At 36.5% G+C, this 19,845-nt stretch overlaps 1 protein-coding gene and 1 long non-coding RNA gene across 2 annotated transcripts in view; one reads left to right on the forward strand and one right to left on the reverse strand.

The window, feature by feature from the left end:
* The first annotated feature begins 1,348 nt into the window (after positions 1-1,348).
* Ercc4 (ERCC excision repair 4, endonuclease catalytic subunit) overlaps positions 1,349-19,845 on the forward strand; it is a 29,817-nt gene continuing 11,320 nt past the window's right edge. Inside the window, exons 1-9 of the mRNA XM_003477764.5 lie at positions 1,349-1,759; positions 2,902-3,082; positions 8,273-8,468; positions 9,281-9,488; positions 11,400-11,580; positions 12,557-12,685; positions 13,550-13,660; positions 15,435-16,032; positions 17,753-17,845. Coding sequence (XP_003477812.1) covers positions 1,553-1,759; positions 2,902-3,082; positions 8,273-8,468; positions 9,281-9,488; positions 11,400-11,580; positions 12,557-12,685; positions 13,550-13,660; positions 15,435-16,032; positions 17,753-17,845 — 1,904 coding nt within the window. The 5' untranslated portion in view covers positions 1,349-1,552. The remainder of the gene's footprint in view (positions 1,760-2,901; positions 3,083-8,272; positions 8,469-9,280; positions 9,489-11,399; positions 11,581-12,556; positions 12,686-13,549; positions 13,661-15,434; positions 16,033-17,752; positions 17,846-19,845) is intronic.
* Positions 14,842-19,845, reverse strand: part of LOC134470726 (uncharacterized) — a 59,145-nt gene continuing 54,141 nt past the window's right edge. The window contains exon 5 of the long non-coding RNA XR_010039852.1: positions 14,842-14,973. This is a non-coding gene — a long non-coding RNA (uncharacterized LOC134470726). The remainder of the gene's footprint in view (positions 14,974-19,845) is intronic.

The following is a 19,845-nucleotide window of genomic DNA, read 5'->3' on the forward strand; positions in this document are numbered from 1 at the left end:
GTGTGTGTCTTTTTCTGGAAATGCTGTATGCAAAGTATTTGCTGAAATCTCTTTCCAGTTAAGCAGAATTCAGGACTATTATGTGCTGTTTTCATTTAGACAAAACTTAAGCAAAATACTGGATTAAGCAGCAATGAGACAGAGAAACAGACTCTCGTAATCTGCTTGGCATGTAAATTGGTACAGACTTTCTAAAGGGTAATATGGCAATGCGAATGTAATGAAAAAACTTATATAGAGTTTATCTCAGTAAGTATCTATTTCTAGAAATGTATTTTAAACCCATGGGGAATTTATTTATAATGATATTTGTTAAATATTATTTACAGTGTTGAGAGAGAAAGCAGAAACAAACTCAATGTCCTCGAATTAGGACTTTAAGAATTGTACACCCACATTAAAGAAATCTCAATGGCTGCAAAAAAGACCCTGCTCAGACATTTGCCAAATATTAGTGACAGACTCGGGGTTGATCAGTTTATTATCTTGTGTAGTTAAAGAAAAAAATTCAAAAGCATAAAACTAAGAGTTTTCATGACGTTAAACGTGATTATTTCTGGGTAATGGACTAACAAGAATTTGGTTTTTTGTTGGTTTCTTTTTCACCCTTTTTGCTTGCTTGTATTTCCTAGTCTCTAACAATGAAAGTGAATGTAAGGGTCACAACATAGCGCTCCTTATTCGGTTAACCGGGAAAGGGTTGTCCAGGTATGGCACAAACACGACCCGAGGGGTCCCTCTAGTGGAAGGCAGGACGCGGCTGCTGCGCGCATATTTAGCTGTGACTGTTTTAAATAATTTATTATACTAAGGCTTTTCGAAGCAGACAGAAAATAGTAAAGTATTCGCTTATTTTAAAAAAAAAAATTTAAGGGGAGGAAGGCCAATACAAAAGTAAAGACCAAACCTCACCCTGGGAAAAAGGTGTTCATCATCCTAGGTACACTTTGGAAAACTGACAGTTAAATTTTTCAATTGTCGATATGAGGCTACTTAGGTGTTGCTTTGTTCGTCTGTGTTGTTGTCCTTCTTGCTGCTGTTGCTGCTGCTGCTGCTGTTTTGGTTATAGCTGATGTTCGAAAAAGTCCAGGTGCCTGGGATGTGGAACTAAGAAGGGTAGGGATGGAGCCTTTTCTCTGGAGGCGACCCTGGTACTAAGCACTCCAAAATCTTCGGTTCCGTTCGGCTACTCTTCGGGTAAATTCGGCCAGCTCTTGTATTATTTTGGTTTCCTTCCGTCCATTCTTCTTTCTGCCTCGGCTGCTCTTCGGCTATATTCGGCTGTCTCGCGTACGCTCGAACTTGGCTCTTTTCGACTACGTTTGGCCCACGCTTGATTTAGATTCGGCTCCTTTCGTCCTACATTCATCAGGGCCTCGGCTTTCTTCAAACCGCGTTCCGCCAGCCTCCGTCTCAGCCACGCCTCCTCTTCGGCTTCGTTCGGCCGGCTCCGGTCTTCTCAGTCTCGGCTGTTTTCGGCTACATCCGGCCAACATTCGTCACAGCTCGGCTTTTTTCGCCTACATTCGCCTGCGGCCCCGGAAGGGCGCCCATGGAGTCGGGCTTGCCGGCTCGTCGGATCGCTATGGCGCCGCTGCTAGAATATGAGAGGCAGCTGGTGTTGGAGCTGCTCGACACCGACGGTCTGGTAGTGTGCGCCCGAGGGCTTGGCGCGGACCGGCTCCTCTACCATTTCCTCCGGCTACACTGCCACCCGGCCTGCCTGGTGCTGGTGCTCAACACGCAGCCGGCCGAGGAGGTGCGGCGGCGTGTGCGGGGACCTGAGGGCATGGGGCCTCCCTGGCAGACAGAAACCGTGGCGCGAATATCAGGCCTCGCTCGGAGATGGGGCGGTCCAAAGAGAGGCGGCCCCTGCAGTGAGAAGGAGGATGTTGAATAGGGTTGAGGTCCCCGAGGGAGACGCGGGTCCCTGACAGTGGGAGAACACTGGAAGAGGGAGGAGCTCCGAGGGGTGTCAGGGAATCCCTGGAGGACGGGGTCGTGAGGGCTAGGGGGTGTGGATTGGAGGCCCTTGCAAGGGAGGAGTTGTCAGAAGGGGACTCAAGATCGGAATCTCGAAGTTGAGTATTATGCTTTTAGGATCAAAGAAGTGGGATCTGTAGAAAGGAACAATGGAGGGGGTCTCGGAGTGATGGAACCACGGGAGACACGGAGGCTAGGAAGACCTTGTAGGAAAGAGGGACTGGAGCACTAAGACATTTCACCACTGGGGAGGCTCTGGAAGATGGAATGGGAACACACCTGTGCTGGGAGCGCATTGAGAGGGAACCCAGCAGGCTTTGACAAGTCTGATGATGTGCTAGATAGAGCAGGTGGCCGGAAATGTCAGCTGAGAAAAATGATCCCAAAGACCTTGAGGGCAATGACCCTGTTGATTCACCTTGGTATCCCCAGTGCGTGGTGTGGGGGCGCCTGTCACAATACATGTACCCAACAAAAGTAGTGCTAAACAGGAGGGATAACTGGCAAGGGACTTGTTAACATGGTGAAGTACTGCTAGGATGGGTCAACACAGAAGCGGCTAAAATACTATCTGGGAAAAGGATTCCCATGTTACCTTCTCACAGAGAGTACTTGGCTGCAAACTTGGCTTTGGTGGGAAGTCGTTTCTGGGTAGCCAGAGTCTTTTAATCCAAACTTTGAAAGTTTTTGTTTGTTATTATTTTGCTGATAGTTGAAGTGCTGTTATTTATTAGTGTAAACTACAAAAAGAAATCCTTATTAAATGTAGACTGGTTTGTTGATATAAAGTAGTAATTTAGTTTCTGTCTTTACTATTAAGTTCATTATCTCTGAGAAAGGCAAGACTTCATTTTAAGTACCTGCAACCTCTTAAAAACTGCCTTAGATTATTCTTCTAATGAGTTTGATTTGATTTAGGAGTATTTTATCAATCAGCTGAAGATAGATGGAGTTGATCACCTCCCTCGCCGTGTGACAAATGAAATCGCAAGTAATGGTCGCTATGAGGTTTACACACAAGGTGGTGTTATATTTGCAACAAGTCGAATACTTGTGGTTGATTTTTTGACTGATAGAATACCTTCAGATTTAATAACTGGTAAGAATTTGAAATGTTATTCCTTGTATATAAATGAGTACATTTTTATTTTGTCTGTCCCCATTGCTAAGTGTAGAACTTTCTGTGGGTATCGTTGGATCTTTTTGCAGGAAATTGTGCTTCCAGCGGTTGTCACAATGCCTAACAATTTGCAGATGGTCAATAAATATTCATGATCTAAGTAGGGGTCACTTAATGGTGGTAATACATTGTGACAACTGCATCATTAGGCTTTTTCCTCGTTGTTTGATCACAGTGAAGTTACACAAACCTGGATGTTATAGGTCAATCAGATGTTGCCTCTTGACGCAATCAAGAGTTACATGAGTTACATGAGATATAGGAGGCTGCCAGTGTAACCAAATACTGTTTTATAGTGAACTTTTTTTAATAAGTTAGGAGTACACTTGAAAATAAAAAATATAATATAGACAAGACTAAATGTGCATACATTTAATCTCTACTGCTCAGAAGATTGAGGTAGAAGGATTTCAAGTTCAAGGCCACTGTGAGCAACTGAAGGAGACCTTGTCTCAAAATAGAAATATTTGGAATGTGGCTCAATGTTAGAGCACTTAATGCACAAAACCCAGGGATAGTACCACAAAAGAAAAAAATAAAACACAGTATGGTAAAAACATGCACCAGAACATAGTTGTTTATTATCACCATTATGAAGCACCAGTTACTATACATAATTGTATTACTGTATTTTTATGTGACTGACAGCAGAGTGTATTCATTTACACCAGTCTTACCACAGACTAATCAATAGCACATTGTGCTGTGACATTATAGTATCCAATAGGGCAGTGATGACGAACCTTTAGAGTTTTTTTGTTTTTGTTTTTGTTTTTTTTTTTTTTTTTTTGTCTTTTTCCTTTTTACCGGTACCAGGGATTGAACTCACGACTGCCTGCTTGCAAGGCAGGCACTTATGCCGCTGAGCTAAATCCCCAGCCCCCCTTTAGAGTTTTCAATGATGACAAAACAGCCAGCCGTGGCACATGTGCCATAGATTCACCACCACTGTACTAGCACACAGGAATCTCTTAGCTGTGTTACAGTCTAAGGAACCAGCATCTTATGTAGTGGTGATCACTGACTATAACCTGTTATGTTGATGTGGCACATAACTATATATGGAACATTGACTTTTCCTTCTTATCTAAGTGATACGTCATTATGAGTAAAATATTTGTAGTTGCTCAGCCTTTGCTTTTAGAACTTAACTAGACTTGAAATATTTTTAAATAATATAAATATACTTATAAATATATTTCCAAAAATACTGAAATATTCCCTCTTTAAAAGTAATTTTTCCAGCCAGGTATGGTGGTACGTGTGTATAATCCCTTGGGTTTATACACTTGGGAGAGTGAGACAGGAGGATCACTGTGCATTGGAGGCCGGCCTCGACTATGTAGTGAAACCCTTTTTCAAAAAAAAAAGTAATTTTCCCCATGATTGAAATTAAACCAAATGGTTTACTTTGAGAAAAATGGTTTTAAGGAATAGGATAAAAAAATACAGTGAATTCTTAACTTTTTAAAATTATTACAGTAGAAGATTATTAACTCCCCCCTCAAAATACACTCCATTGCTTTGAATATACTGATCCCTTCATTCTTGCCACTTTCTGAAGCACTTCTGGAAATCCTGCAGTTGTGCTATTTTGGCCACACTGATGAATCAATTCAAAACATTTAGTTGTCGTGGTCATTTTGACTTTGGGGAAGTTCAGCCATGCCAGATCTATTGATAAGATAGAGGAGAACACACTGTAATGTTTTAGTGAGCCTGCCTCCCTGGTGGCACTCAGCAGTAGCATCACTGTATGTTTTTATTATATCTCATAAAGACACAAAAGAGGACTTCCAGAAGTGCTTCAGAAAGTGGCAAGAATGATGGGATAAGTATGTTCAAAGTAAGGGGGTAAATTTTGTTTACAATTTAGACATTCGCTGTGTATTTTGATCGTTCCTATTTTGACTAGAATTAGTATAGAAAAGTTTTTATTACTGTTTTTATTTTGAGAAATCTTTGCTGATTTCCTCAAAGCTAATTTAGGAGGCCTCTGCCTGTGCTCTCACATAGTCCTAGGCTTCTCTCCAGTCAGCACTAAGAACATTACTTTATATTTGCCTATCTCATTTGTGAATAAGCTTCCTTAGTACAAGGAAGGACTTGTTGATCTCGGACTAAATGATTGGTACACGGTATATACATATTTGTTGGATGAATGATGGATGGATATACAGTGTTCTTTAATGAATAATGAACTGCTAAAAGGCAGAGAAACTGGAAATCATTAGCACATTTCTTGTACCTATCATATTTCCCTGACTTTAAAAGACCCTCAAGAAATACTTAATGAAAAAATGTGTGATTGATTCTTTACATGATTTATTGTGAACTACTTAAAGAGAAAGTTTTGTTACTCATTTGTAACATTTATAGTTTTTATAAACTGTGGTATGGACCTGACTTTTAATGCTAATACACAGCTTACAAACAAATTCCTTAATTTTGCTGAACCACAGTTTTCTCATTTCTTAATCTAGAATATCGTGCCTCTTCAAATTATAATAATTGAGAAACAATAAAATGCTTAGCGTAGTGCCTGATACACAGTAAAATCCTAATGAGTTATTGAAAAAAATAATGTTTCTTTATGCTGTAGAAGTCTTTCTACAGCATAAGGTCTCCTGTTTTCTGTTTTCTTAAAAGCATTTTTTTTTTCACTTTTTAAAATTTGCTAAGGTGAAAAATAATTTCTGAGAACTACCACTAGATGTCAGTATGACTCTGACTTAGCTACAGTACTACCTGATTAGGTAAGAGAACAGTCTTCACATGCAGCCTCCAACTCTAGCATACAAATACTTCCTAATTAAAAGTGCCAAGTTGCCACCCCATTTCTGATCCAAGTCCCTGCCAGTAATAAAGCTATAACTGGTACCTGGCTGAGGGGATGAATGCCTGAAATAAATTCTTTCAAGTCCACCCTCTAGGATCCCCAAAAGAACTGTGTTCACCCAATCTCTAAAAGAGTGAAAGGGCGGTCTCTCAAGTTTGGGATACTCTGAAAATTACTGTATTCCTTTAGCCCTGTCTAATTTGCCTCACACCTCCGATTATTACCGCCCCTGTCTTCCCTAGGTATCACTGGGAATGAAAACTCCTAAATAGTGGAAGACTAAAACTCATGCTGATATCTCCAGCTAGAATTCTGAACAATACTTACTGGGAAGTTTTTTGAAAGAATGTTCTATCTTACAGTTGTATACCAAAGTGCTAGAATTCAACTGTATATTCACGCAACAAGTATTTAATTAAGGATCCCCTTGTTTGACAGGAAAGGTTCTGAAGATAGACTTGAGTTTGAGTGCTTCAAGGTTTAATCTTGCCTTCACTGGGCCTCAGCTGTGTGTCCTTGAGCAAATTGTTTCACTCCTCTGTGCCTCAGTTTTTAAATCTGTAAGTCAGGAACCATAATAGTGCTTCCACTCAGGATTTTTGTGAAGGTGAAAGAACACATACATGCCTACCATCAAGGCATATATTAATCATTTTATGATCATTATTTGTTACAATGTTGTTGTCTGCATACAATTTAGTGGGGCAGACAGATATATATAATTACAGTACAATAGGAGGTAGAAAATACAGGAACATAAAACTTTTAAGTAGATTCTTGTGAGACTAAAACTGTCCCACAAAACTTACCCTGCTAATTCTCTGTTTTTAAGTTAGAGGGTCCTGAAGTAGCATCAGTTGTAGAAAGAATGTGAGTTCACAAATGAGTTGGGATCTTTGGCCTCCACTTAGTTGCTATGTGACCTTTTTTTTTTTTTTTTTTTTTTTTGTCTCATAGTATATCTACCACATAGAATTTTTATAAGGAGTAAATAAAATAAAAATTATTTTAAAAATCTAGCCTAGTACCTGGGATACAGTATTCTATTCTTTTCCTGATTTCTAAAAGAATAACAGCGTACCATATCATTTTGTAAAATTGAGTTTCTTCTTTTCTTTAGAAACCCACATGTATTATTTTTAACTTTATGTAGTATTTCAACCCAAGATAACAAATTGTGGTACACACATAGAGTTCTTATAAAAACACACCTACTGGGTAGAATATATTTTAAGTAGTTAATTACATACATGTATTGGAAGGTTATTTAAAATGCTATAAATATCAAAATTAATTTTTACCATATTTGAAAAATAATTGATTAGCTAGAGTCTATTTTAATTTCATACATCTTAATTTAAAATTGAAGCTACAGGTAAAAGAATCTGAATTGACCTTTTTGAACTATAAGAAGGCCAATAAATTGCTGTATCATTTTCCAGACCCTATAAGTGATGAAAATGGGGTTAAAAATATGCAAGCACAACATCTGTACAGTAACCAACTTAATTGAGGTCTAAAAGATTGAAAATCATCATAGAATAATTGAGCTTTTGAATAAAAAATGACATCTGTATATCTTTAAATCATTTTGTATTTCTGCCTAACTTGTCATTAATACTGCGTCAAAATGGAATAGATATATGAAATATCTTCTTGTCCAGTATCATCATTTATAAATAAGGAAACATGTATGTTTGCCCTTGTCTTTGAGATTCAGAGATGGTATAATTACTCACATCGCAACAAACATACATTAAATATATCACTAAAGGCTTTTGTTTTAAATGGACTAATTTTCCTCTCAGTTAAATATACCTTGATTCTAAAAATTGAATTAATTTAATTAATCTAATAGGTGACTTCTAAAACGCAGCTATTGTGTAGCTCCCACATCTGAGTCAGACATAAAAAGAGAATTAAGATCCACGTGCTTCTTTCAGTGTTCCAGACACGCCCCCCTCCAGGGCCTTTGTTCTTATTGTTTCCTGATCTCTATCCTACTTATCTAAAATCCCAACCCTGCTCAGTGCATACTCCCTCTCCTCTGATTCATTGTTCTTAACACAGGTAACAGACTGATTATCTTTCTTGTGTTGTTGAACAAAATTCCACAGTGAGAGGGATTTATGTCTCTTTGCTTATCCCCGACCTGCTTCACCCTTCTCAAGTAGGCACACTAGAAAAATTGAAAGAATAAATGAATGAACAAAAGTGAGCACGAAATTTCATGTCTACCCTGTAACTTAACCGATAACCTCTTCCCTCAGGCATCTTGGTGTACAGAGCCCACCGAATAATCGAGTCTTGTCAGGAAGCTTTCATTTTGCGCCTCTTTCGCCAGAAAAACAAACGTGGTTTTATTAAAGCTTTCACAGACAACGCTGTCGCCTTTGATACTGGTTTTTGTCATGTGGAAAGAGTGATGAGAAATCTTTTTGTGAAGAAGCTGTATCTGTGGCCTAGGTAAATAACATGTTATTTTTGAGAGATCTGCTGAACTTAGGTGACATTGCAGTTGATAGAGGCTGGTCAGTTCCATAACAAACACATCTAGATATAAATACACCATATTTGTGATTCTTTTGAAAGAGGGATTTGAGAGTTGTTTTTCTGGCAGTCTGTTAGATCCATCTAAGACACTTTATTCATTCTTATGTAGTTAATGAAACCCCTAGGGAAATAGAGGCCTTGTATACAATAGCTTTAGGTGAGCTGCAGATTTATAGGACAAGACTGCCACTTTCACTTTGAGGATTACCAGCAGGGAAGTAAAGCCCAAAGATTTTTAAGTATTTGTGTAAATTTCTAGGAAAAACATGTAGTTTAAATTTTCAAGTATTTGTGCCACATTTGCCAGTATAATTTTGGTTGTACAATACTTTTAAGAGTAGTAGTTGTAGAATTTTTCCTGTTTTGATTATATCTTATCTCAGAGGTCAACACACTTTTCTTGTAAACATCCACATAGTAAATATTTTGGCCTTTCCAGGCCATGCAGTCTATCACAGTCATAAAAGCAGCCATAGTCAGAAAACAGTGAAGTGGCTGTGTTGTAAGACTTCAAAAAAAAGTCCTGAATTTAGCCCAGGCAATCTTTTGTGGGCCCTGCCTTATTTGAATAATATTTCTGTTCATGGAAAGCCAAAGTATTCTTCAGTTTGGTCTTTTAGTCTTGTTTCCTAATTGCATTTACAAAACTATTAGAATATTGAACTAGGACCAGAATACATAGCAGTTAAAACTAAAAATTATTTGAAAATTGTTTCTCTCTTCAGATTCCATGTAGCGGTCAACTCATTTCTAGAGCAGCATAAACCTGAAGTTGTAGAAATTCATGTTTCTATGACACCTGCGATGCTTGCCATCCAAACTGCTATACTGGATATTTTAAATGCTTGTCTAAAGGAACTGAAATGTCATAACCCATCACTGGAAGTGGAAGATTTATCATTAGAAAATGCTATTGGGAAGCCTTTTGACAAGGTACTTTTTAAAGTATAATTTGTTGTAATTTTAAAGAATGCAAGTGATTTTAATATTTGGAATGTCCTTAATAGAAATTTGCTGTTATTTTGGAATTAAATTGGAGCTGATTTAAAATACAGCTGCTTTGATTTACTAAAATCTATTAATTTGTACAAAAATATGTTGTTTGGCATGGAACCATATCTGTGACATTTGCAGTTATGTAGTACCTAGATAACAACATTTTAAGTATAACCTCATTTTAAATATAATCAGGAAGAGACTAAACAACTTTTTTGCTCTGAAATGACAATATTTGGATATCAACAGGTAGAAGAATTTTACATAATGCTTCATAATTACATGTGAACTTACCTCTTTTTTGGAATAAAATAATTTGAATGAATTTTCATTACTGAGAAATATGAGACTTCCTCTGTCTTAAAATTGTATTCTGAACTGAGAAAATAGACTTAAATTCAAGGAATTTCTATCCTAACTTTTTTCACCACAGGCTCATGTTAACCCAGCTATGTAAGTGTCTAATACAGTAGTGAGTTGAAGATGAAACACTGACTTAAAAATTACAGGCAGTTTCTTATTTTTACACTTTTTTTTTTTTGTCTTTTTTCTTTTTATCGGTACCAGGGATCGAACTCACGACTGCCTGCTTGCAAGGCAGGTACTTATGCTGCCGAGCTAAATCCCCAGCCCCCTATTTTTACATTTGATAGAACATGTTACTATCTTTTAAACTCTGAATCAATCTCTGTTTTGTTAGAAATATGAAAAAGGAAAAATTTTAACTTTTCATTTCTCTGATTCTTTCAAAAAATCAGTTTACTATGAAATATTGATACATAAAACTAACTTTTAAGTATTCTAGTCCTTCCTTTTTAACAGTGTATTGTAAAGGCTGAGGGAGGAGAATCGTTTGCAAGTTCAAGACCAGCCCAGGCTACAAAGTGAGCCCAAGGCTAGCCTGAACTGTGTAGCAAGACCCTGTCTCAAAAAGACGAAAGAAAGAAAACTATATTGTAATTTAGTACATGGTGATTTAAAAAAGAAAAGAAAGAGGGCCGGGCATTTAGCTCAGTGGCATAAGCACCTGCCTTGGAAGTGCACACTGGTGAGTTGGATCCCAGTACCAAAAAAAAAAAAAAAAAAAAAGAAAAGAAAAACTTCATTTAATAGGCTATATGTTCCTAAGAAAACAAAATATAACCTACTATGTTTTATACTAGATTTCTGTTTATTATCCTCTCACTAGTAATAGTCAAGGCATTTTCATATTCTTTTAGTAAAAACATGTCTATACATAGACAAAGCATGTATCATACTAAAAAATTTAACCTTTCATAAATTTTTTTACAGAAAAGGTATGTAGTTATTTGTCCCATTTGTTTAGTATTAATTCCAATTTGTTTAGTATTAATTTAGTAATTCCAGTATCTCCTTATTTTCCTGGAGTAATTATTAATAGTATTTCATTTTCTTTTCACAGTATCTCAGTTTAAATAATAAATTATATGGTCATCCAGATATTACTTCTGTTCAGTATTAAATTTGTTAGATGAGATGTCATGTAGTTATACTGCTTCGGTTCATAAAAAAATAATTGATTTTCTGATGTTGACCAGGATTTCTCTTTCCTGACAATAATGTAAATCTACATGAAGATAACTGACCCATCTGATCATAAAGACTCTGTTTAAAAACCTAAATATTATTATTAGAATTTTATGAACTGAAATTTTTTGGCCATGTCCTAAGGAAGTAGTATTTATCGTTTTTACTATAGTAAAATACATACACTGTGAAATATATCCTTTTAACCATTTTTAGGAATAAAAATAAACTTTATTTGTGTTTATTAAGAATGGTTATATAAACATATTGTAGCAATACTGAATTTTGTTCTTGTTTTAGACTATTCGCCATTATCTGGATCCTTTGTGGCACCAGCTTGGAGCGAAGACTAAATCCTTGGTTCAGGATTTGAAGATACTGCGGACTTTGCTGCAGTATCTCTCGCAGTATGATTGTGTCACATTTCTTAATCTTCTGGAGTCTCTGAGAGCAACAGAAAAGGCTTTTGGTCAGAACTCAGGTGTGAGATAAAAATACTAATGCTATTCTAGGAACTGATTTTAATAGTCTTAGATTTTAGGGGGAAAGCAGGTATGGGTAATGCTATATTCAACTACATGTTATATATTAAGATCTCAAATTACATTGAGATCATTGCACAAGGATGTAGGTTTTATTGGTAGCTAATGTTTCCGCCTACTTAACTTCTGTTCTGTATAATAATATTCATATCCATTCTGGTAAATTTTATTTCTAGAAAAGACTGTGGATAGTACTGGCTGTCTCCAACTTAGAAATAGGTTATGTTCTGGAAGTATAGCTTTTAGAATCTTAAAATTCATTTTTCTCAAACAGGCAGCAAGGGACAGGATTCATCAGCTAGAGTACTGAAGACTGAAGAGATTTGTAGGGAAATGTACATATATGACTGGCCACCATCTTGTTTTCCAACCAACTATAGCCTTTTCCTACTACCCCAGACTCTTGCCTATACAATTCAGAATTTAATGCAGTTAGTATTTATATTCTTCAGAGATATTTTTAAGTAATAAACTACAAATGCACAATAGTAAAGAAAGTATTGACTGCTAATACATTTTCATACCACTGTCTTAGATTATGCAAAAGCATCAACCATAGTGCTTATGCGTAGGCATTCAGCATAGAGCTTTTGCACCATCATTGGAAATGTCAGGGGCTGGGGATTTAGCTCAGTGGCATAAGCACCTGCCTTGCAAGCAGGCAGTCATGAGTTCGATCCCTGGTACCAATTTAAAAAAAAAAAGGAAATATCAACACTACCTGAATGCACTGTGGGTCACACTTTGAAAACTACTAGCTAACGAGTTAGAGACCACAACAGTAAGAGAAGGTATGGTTTATAGGAAACAAGATGGTAGTCAAACAAGATGTGTCCATCAGAGACTATTTAAAATTAACTATTAATTGAAAAGGGTTTTTTTTGTTTTGTTTTGATTTTTTGCTTTTTATATTAGGTTGGCTGTTTCTTGACTCCAGCACCTCAATGTTTGTAAATGCTCGAGCCAGGGTTTATCATATTCCAGATGCCAAAATGAGTAAAAAAAGCAAAATGTCTGAAAAAATGGAGATTAAAGAAGGACAAGGTATCTTGTAGACTTAAGTCCTTAAATGTATATTTGATTTAAGTATTTGCTGTGAAAATGCTTACCAAGATCAAATGTAATTTAAAATCTCCCTCAGCCATATGTTAACCATTTTATGTAACATATGTAACATATTAACAGTATTTTGCATGGCAAGTCTTGGAATCCATTGCCAGAAAATTCCAGATAACAAAGGTTAAATATCAATCAAGAGTGTTCAGGAGTAATTTTTACTGCTACATAAAAACTATAAATTTTTTTTTTAAAGTTCAAAATAATAACTGTTTTTGGCAGTCAAAGTCTTAGTGAAACATTGTAACATTCCTTATAACTTTCAAATGTTATAAATATACTAAGAGGAGGCAATTATGTATTTTATTCCAACACTATCCAGTTAGATATCAAATGTCACTAGTTTTTTAAGGTATAGAATATAGTTAATAATTGTTTTTTCTGCTTAGTTTATAGTTGTAGCTCAAAATTTTATTAAAAATATTATTGATGTGTTTGAGTGCTTGTAGAAATAAAAGTTTGTTCTCTGCCTAGCTTATACATGTTTAGGATTGTGAGAATCATGGAGATTTTGGAAATAGTAAATGCTTTCACTTATTCCTTCATTTTGTGTAGCAACTTATACATAGTGTTACTGTCAAAAGCTAACACCAAATCATCTTCTAATTACCATGCATATAATCTCCTATCAAGGCATCATGTTACCTATATTAATGCTAGTTGCAGTACCTTTCTGTTAGATGATAAGTATGCCTTGTTCAGAAAAGCAGATTCTATCTTGCATTATAAAGAAAGCTCAAAGAAATGGTGTGTGGAATGATGCTGGTATTGTCATCCTCCATCTCTTTACAGAAACAAAAAAGGAACTGGTCCTAGAAAGCAGCCCAAAGTGGGAGGCACTAACTGAAGTACTAAAAGAAATTGAGGCAGAAAATAAGGAGAGTGAAGCCCTTGGAGGCCCAGGTAGGAAAAACAGGAGATGACGACATTTGCTTTTAAATGAGCCTTAATGTGATTAGCTTCTTTAAAGTAATTCACTATTTTGTGTATAAAATGTATATGAATAAATGCCAAATGAACACTGAGATTCTGATAGCAACTTCGATTCTGTTCATTTGATGTGATTTTTTTCCAGATTGAATCATTGTATATTTATGAAGCAGTTTTTTTTTTTTTTTAAACTGCTTCTGTTCTCAGGACTTCAATTTAAAGGTTCACCTAATCCCACATACATATTCAATAGGCATTAAAACTGGAATCCCGGAGGGTGGGGGCGGCGTGGAGGGAGGAGAAAAAAAACTGGACTCCCCAAGGAATAAGCTAATGGGTTTTCTGTTTATATTCTAAGCAAGGATCTTTCCACAGGAGCTTAAACTCTTCTAGGAAATGACGCTGATCTAGCCCTCAAAAAAATTGTGAATTTTAGGCCTACCCTCTTCAAAAATGGGTATGTTAGTAGATTAAACCTAAACTATTAAATTTTAAAATGAGATCAGACAGAAAAATTAATATTTGAAAACTACCAATTGAGTCTTTGAACTCTTGCAATCCAGGCAAGCGTTCAGTCCTTCTATTAGTAAATATGCTAGTGATATCCAGTATATCACCAGTATATCATTTACAGTACTGAGGTTTGTGACCTAGAGTCACTCATGCTCACCATAGAAAAAGTGAAAAAGATAAAACAGAGAAGGAAAAAATTACTTTTACCACCAGTTGATGTTAAACTTGATATATTTCCTTCCAGGCTTTCTTTCACATATTTCTTACTTCAAATTGTTGAAAGTCATAGTATACCTAATAATTTCTGGACATAGAATTAATGAGCCAAATGGTATTAACATCCTTAAAGTTTATGAGACATACTACTGCACGGGTTTCTATAATATTTTTAATTTTCATTTCTTTTAGCAACATAAGAGCTTATCTCTTTTTCACATAGCTATGATGAGATTGACTGTCAACATATATTTTATGTGTAAAACATTTATAACAATTGCTTGTTTTAAATTTTCATATTTAATAAGCTCAATAGTTTCTCAAATGCAGTTTTTCTTCTGTCACTTTCTTAGTCTTGGCCAGTTTAAATTGTTACTACAGTTTATACTGGCTCTTTCATAATAAAGGTATTAACATTTATCATAGTTGTTAAACAGAGTTTTTTGTCTTCTATTTTTATTGTAGTGTTTTTATTCTTACAGAGTCAATCTTGAAGTATAGATACAGCCTTCTCAAGAGTTGTTCAGTTGCTTTTAAGTGTGGAAAATCATCTGCATCTGGAGAGATAGAAAACAGTCACTTTTTTATAATTTAATATTTAACATTTGGCTCTATCATCCATTTGGAATTTATTTTGTTTTATACAATCCCCTAGAAAATACTAATTGAAAAGAGTTAAAGCCTCCATTATACTATAACTCTGTTTAGTAGTACTCAAAACATTATATACAATCCCACACATCTATAATCCCAGCACTCAAGGAGGATCACTAAGAGTTTGAGGCTATCCTGGGCTACATAGTGAGCTCAAGGCCAGCCAGAACTACCATCAAGGGACCCTGTTTCACAAAACGAAGCAAAACAAAATGATTTGAGTAATCCTGCCAGAGAGGTAAAACCATGTGATTAGCACCTACAACTCTATTTGCGTAATTTATGAACTACAAGGGGTAAATGTCTTGCCTTTGGAGAAAGAGGTGAGGGGACACAGAAACATACAACTGTTTTCTGATTATAGGTCAAGTTCTAATCTGTGCAAGTGATGACCGCACCTGCGCCCAGCTGAAAGACTACCTCACAGCCGGGGCAGAGGCCTTCTTACTGCAGCTCTACAGGAAGACCTTTGAGAAGGACAGCAAAGCTGAGGAAGTATGGATGAAATTTAGAAAGGAGGATGGTTCAAAGAGAACTATAAAATCTAACAAAAGGCCCAAAGACCTCCAACACAAAGAACGGGGTTCTATCAAAGAAAGAATTCCCAAAAAGAAAAAACGCAGGTTGACTCTAACTCAAATGAAAGGAAAATCTGAAGAAGTGGAAGAGGAAGAGGATGTCAAGGAAGGATATCCCAGAGAAATAAGCAGTAGCCCAGAAAGCTGCATGGAAGAAATCAAGCATGAAGAGTTTGATTTAAATTTGTCGTCTGATGCTGCTTATGGAATCTTGAAAGAACCCCTCACCATCATCCATCCCCTTCTGGGTTGTAGCGACCCCTATGCTCTGACAAGAGTTCTCCATGAAGTGGAGCCAAGATATGTGGTTCTGTATGATGCAGAGCTCACATTTGTTCGCCAGCTTGAAATTTATAGGGCAAGTAGGCCAGGGAAACCTCTGAGGTAAGTCACAGTATTAACTGTTTCTTGATGCTTTCATTTTCACAGTTCTTTAGGATTTAACACACAAACCATCACAGCTGCCTATTTTCTTATCTTTAACATTCAATTGTTACAATGCTAGTTAGGTTCATAAAATGCTTTGCTTTCTGTTGAATCTGAGGAGTTGCATAGAACAAGGATGAAATGTCAGAACAGAATAGTCTGACTAGTGGACTGTTTGCAATTGCATTCTTTGCCATGTTCGTTCTGTACCAAATTTATCTGTCAGTCTGTCACTTATTGGGTACTGTATCTGAAAAATCTAGGAAATTTATAACATTCTAAATGCCAACAAAAGTTATAATTATGGCTTAGCTGCATAATTTTAATCTTTCAATATGTCTTCTAAAGTTTAATAAGTGACTGAATTATGTCCACATAAAGTTGAAGTGTTTTGGGAAAATCATTGAACTTACTTTTCTTGAGTTTCAAAAAGTATCACATGAAAAATCTACAGAAATATCAGATGAGCAAATGATGCCTCTCAAAGAATATAGTGTTCTGGCTCTCCAATTATCTGAAGGGAAATAAACAGCAAAATTAATATCCTGAACTCAATCTGAACCAAAAACTGAGCCAAAAGAAACCTTCCTAGCAGTTTAACTAATGCATCCTTTCAAAGTAGAGATGAATGAAGGAGCTGGATCAGAAATAATGCAGAGATAAAGAGATTAGATGAAGCTGGTAAAATAATTAGAGTCTGGTAAGTTTTTTCATACTTTGCTATCGATCAACTTTGTAGATAGCTTATGTACACCACTTCTTGCCTGAGAACAGAACAGTGTGCTGTTTTGAATCAGAATGTCAGGAGCAGGAGAGATGTGGGACTTTAACCCTTCACTATGTCCCTGGGAAGCAGACCCAGAAATGGTAAATGACCTGGCCTCAGCCATGTGGCAAATCTGCAGAAGAAAACTGGGGACTCCTGATTCATTGTCCAGTGATCCTTTCCTTGTTTCTGCTTCAAAGGAATAGAATCTAGGAATATGAAAGCTCAAAGGAAAATTGAGGCTTAGAGGAAAATACCGCTGGTAGAACATAAAGACCATATACCATAAATGCTTAATTCAGCACTAACAAAATACAAAACCAGGCCTTCTTAAAAATAAATATATCAAAGTATTTTTCAGATGCCTGATACAGTCCATATGTAGTCTCTGTCTGCATCTTTATGTAAAATGTCTGATAGTTCCATTCTGTTAAGGCATGAACAAAGAACTGAAAAAGTAATATGAAGATAAAGGTCATATAGATTTCATTTACTTTTCACTAACATGAACTTTCCTAAGCTAGTTTTTATAACCACCATCCAACTTTTTAAACAGTTGTTTGGCAGAGGTGCAAAGAAAATTTGAAAAAAAAACTCCAAGGTTTTTTATTTGTTCATAGTTACATAGAAAGAATTATTTTATCCCAGTATTTAAATTTCACTATTTACCTAAACTCTGTTCCCCTTTGTGATGAAAGAAAGGGAAAAAGCCAAACTCATTAGGTAATGAGACATAACAGGTGGGGTGTAGGCATCTTAATTTAAGTAAGTTTATGGTAGATGGAACCTTTTATTCTTAGTTAATTATTATTTGAGCAGTCTAGGTTGCTGATTTCACATGTTCTGTTGTTCCTTTCATGGATTAAAAAGTTATGTGTTTGTTATCTAAAAGAGTTCTGTCTCAACTTGCAGGGTTTACTTTCTTATATATGGTGGATCAACAGAAGAACAACGTTATCTCACTGCTCTGCGGAAAGAAAAAGAAGCTTTTGAAAAACTTATAAGGTAATAAACAGAGGATTAGTATGAGAAGCATAAGTAGAGTGAAATCCTTTCTGTAGCCAGGCTTCTGTGCATAGGGAAGTAATGAACAACCCTCAGGAAAGATGGGGAAGGCAGGAGGTTAGGTAAAGGTCACATCAGGGCCAGCTATGCTTTCCCGAGCTTGTGTTTTAACACACCTTTTGTTCACTCCTCTTTTCTGCTACCATCTCCATCTGCTTTTCAGTGCTTTAGTTAATGGGATATAGGCTATGTCCCTATATGAGAACTCTAGAGAACATAATAAGATCCAGGTGTTCCTCTGTAAGATACTAACTGTGCTTAGGATCATAATTATTTCAGGTCTTAAGAGTATTTACATGTATATCATAAGCTATGTTAGGAGTGATCAGAAAGTTCATTTATGCTTCACATATAGCTGATGTACAATAGTTTAGTACACCTGCATTTTTACTACAGCCCGTCATGTGAGGTCAGGTGTAAAATTTTCCACTTGTGGTATCGTATCAGTACTCAAAAAGTTTCAGATTTTAGAACATTTTGGATTTTAAGATTAGGAAGTTTGATCTGTATTAGAAATATGATAAAACTACTTTTCTGTTTGCAAATATCTATAATATAAAACACTAGGCCAGGTGTGGTGGCACACTCCTGAAATCGCAGCACTCAGGAGGTTGATGCAGGAGGATCATTGCAAGTTTGAGGCCAGCCTGGGCTACAAAATGAGCTCAAGGCCAGCCTGAACTGCATGGTGAGACCCTGTCTCAAAAAGACAAAAAAATAAAACACTAGAAATATAAGTAAAACACTTCTCTAAAAACTATCTTAAACCCCTCTTCTCCCGGCCTAATGCACAAGATTCCCCCTTAACTTTTTCTTTATTAGTACATGTTTACAGTGCATAATAATCGCATTCATTATGGGGAATTTGTACATGTACATAACATATCTTAATTATTTTTTGTCCCCCCGTCACTCTAATCATTCTCCCTGCTCCATGTGTAAAAGTTTCATTTTTTTCTTTAAAACCCTTTTCCTTTCCTTCACTCCCCACTACCCCATCTCTTGGTCTACTTTTTATTTGCCAAAGTTCTTTCTACTTCCTAGTATCTGTCTTCTGTTTTGCTCCTTATTTATACTTGGGTTTCTCACACAAGAGAAACGATGCAATATTTAAATTTGAGTCTGATACATTTCATTTAAGGTTATAGGCTTGAGGTGCATCTATGTAGCTAGAAGTGCCTCACCTTTATTCTTCTCCATAAATATCATTCCAGATTTTCTTTATCCGTTTATCTGTTGATGGGCATCTGAGCTGTTACTAAGATTTAGCTTATATAAATTGTGCTGCTGTACACCCGAGTATACATGTTTTACTGTGGTATAACACCTTTAACTCTTTGGGGAAGATAACTAGAAGGTTACTGCGAAGTCAAAGGAAACCACTAGCTTTAGCTTTCTGAGGAATCTCCATGCTGTTTCCTTCCTTCATTTTGAATTAGGATTTTTTTTTCCTCCTCATAGTTTCCTTTGTCTACAAGCTATTGAACAGTGACTACTTTACCATGTAGCAGGAAACACCTAACTAGTTCTGATGACTGTCAATAGAATCACTCTGCAAAAACATGTTTTAAAAGTGTATTGTTTGAATGTATGTGTATACTTTTGAATGATTATCTGGTAATGTCCCAAATGCATTTCAGTTTAACACAAGGAAAGTATATATGAAATAGTCACAAACTGGCTGCCTACCTCTTACTCCTGAAAGCATTCAAGAAATCTGGTGGCCGCCCTCCTGCAACAGTGTCAAGAAGACTCCAGTGGCACAGGAGGATGGGCCCGTGACCTCCAGAGGGACTCGGAACCCAGGCGAGGGCTGAATCAGGTGTCACTGCATTAGAGGAAAGCTAAGCTTGAGGAAACCGTGGCCTAGACTGCATATGACTGAGCCAGGCCAGTCCTCCATGCCACAGACACCGCCAGTACACCAGTTGCAACAAGAT

This window comes from Cavia porcellus, unplaced genomic scaffold (assembly GCF_034190915.1).
Source record: "Cavia porcellus strain 051 isolate PalLab524CR breed Dunkin Hartley unplaced genomic scaffold, mCavPor4.1 scaffold_16, whole genome shotgun sequence".
Taxonomy (NCBI): Eukaryota; Metazoa; Chordata; class Mammalia; order Rodentia; family Caviidae; genus Cavia; species Cavia porcellus.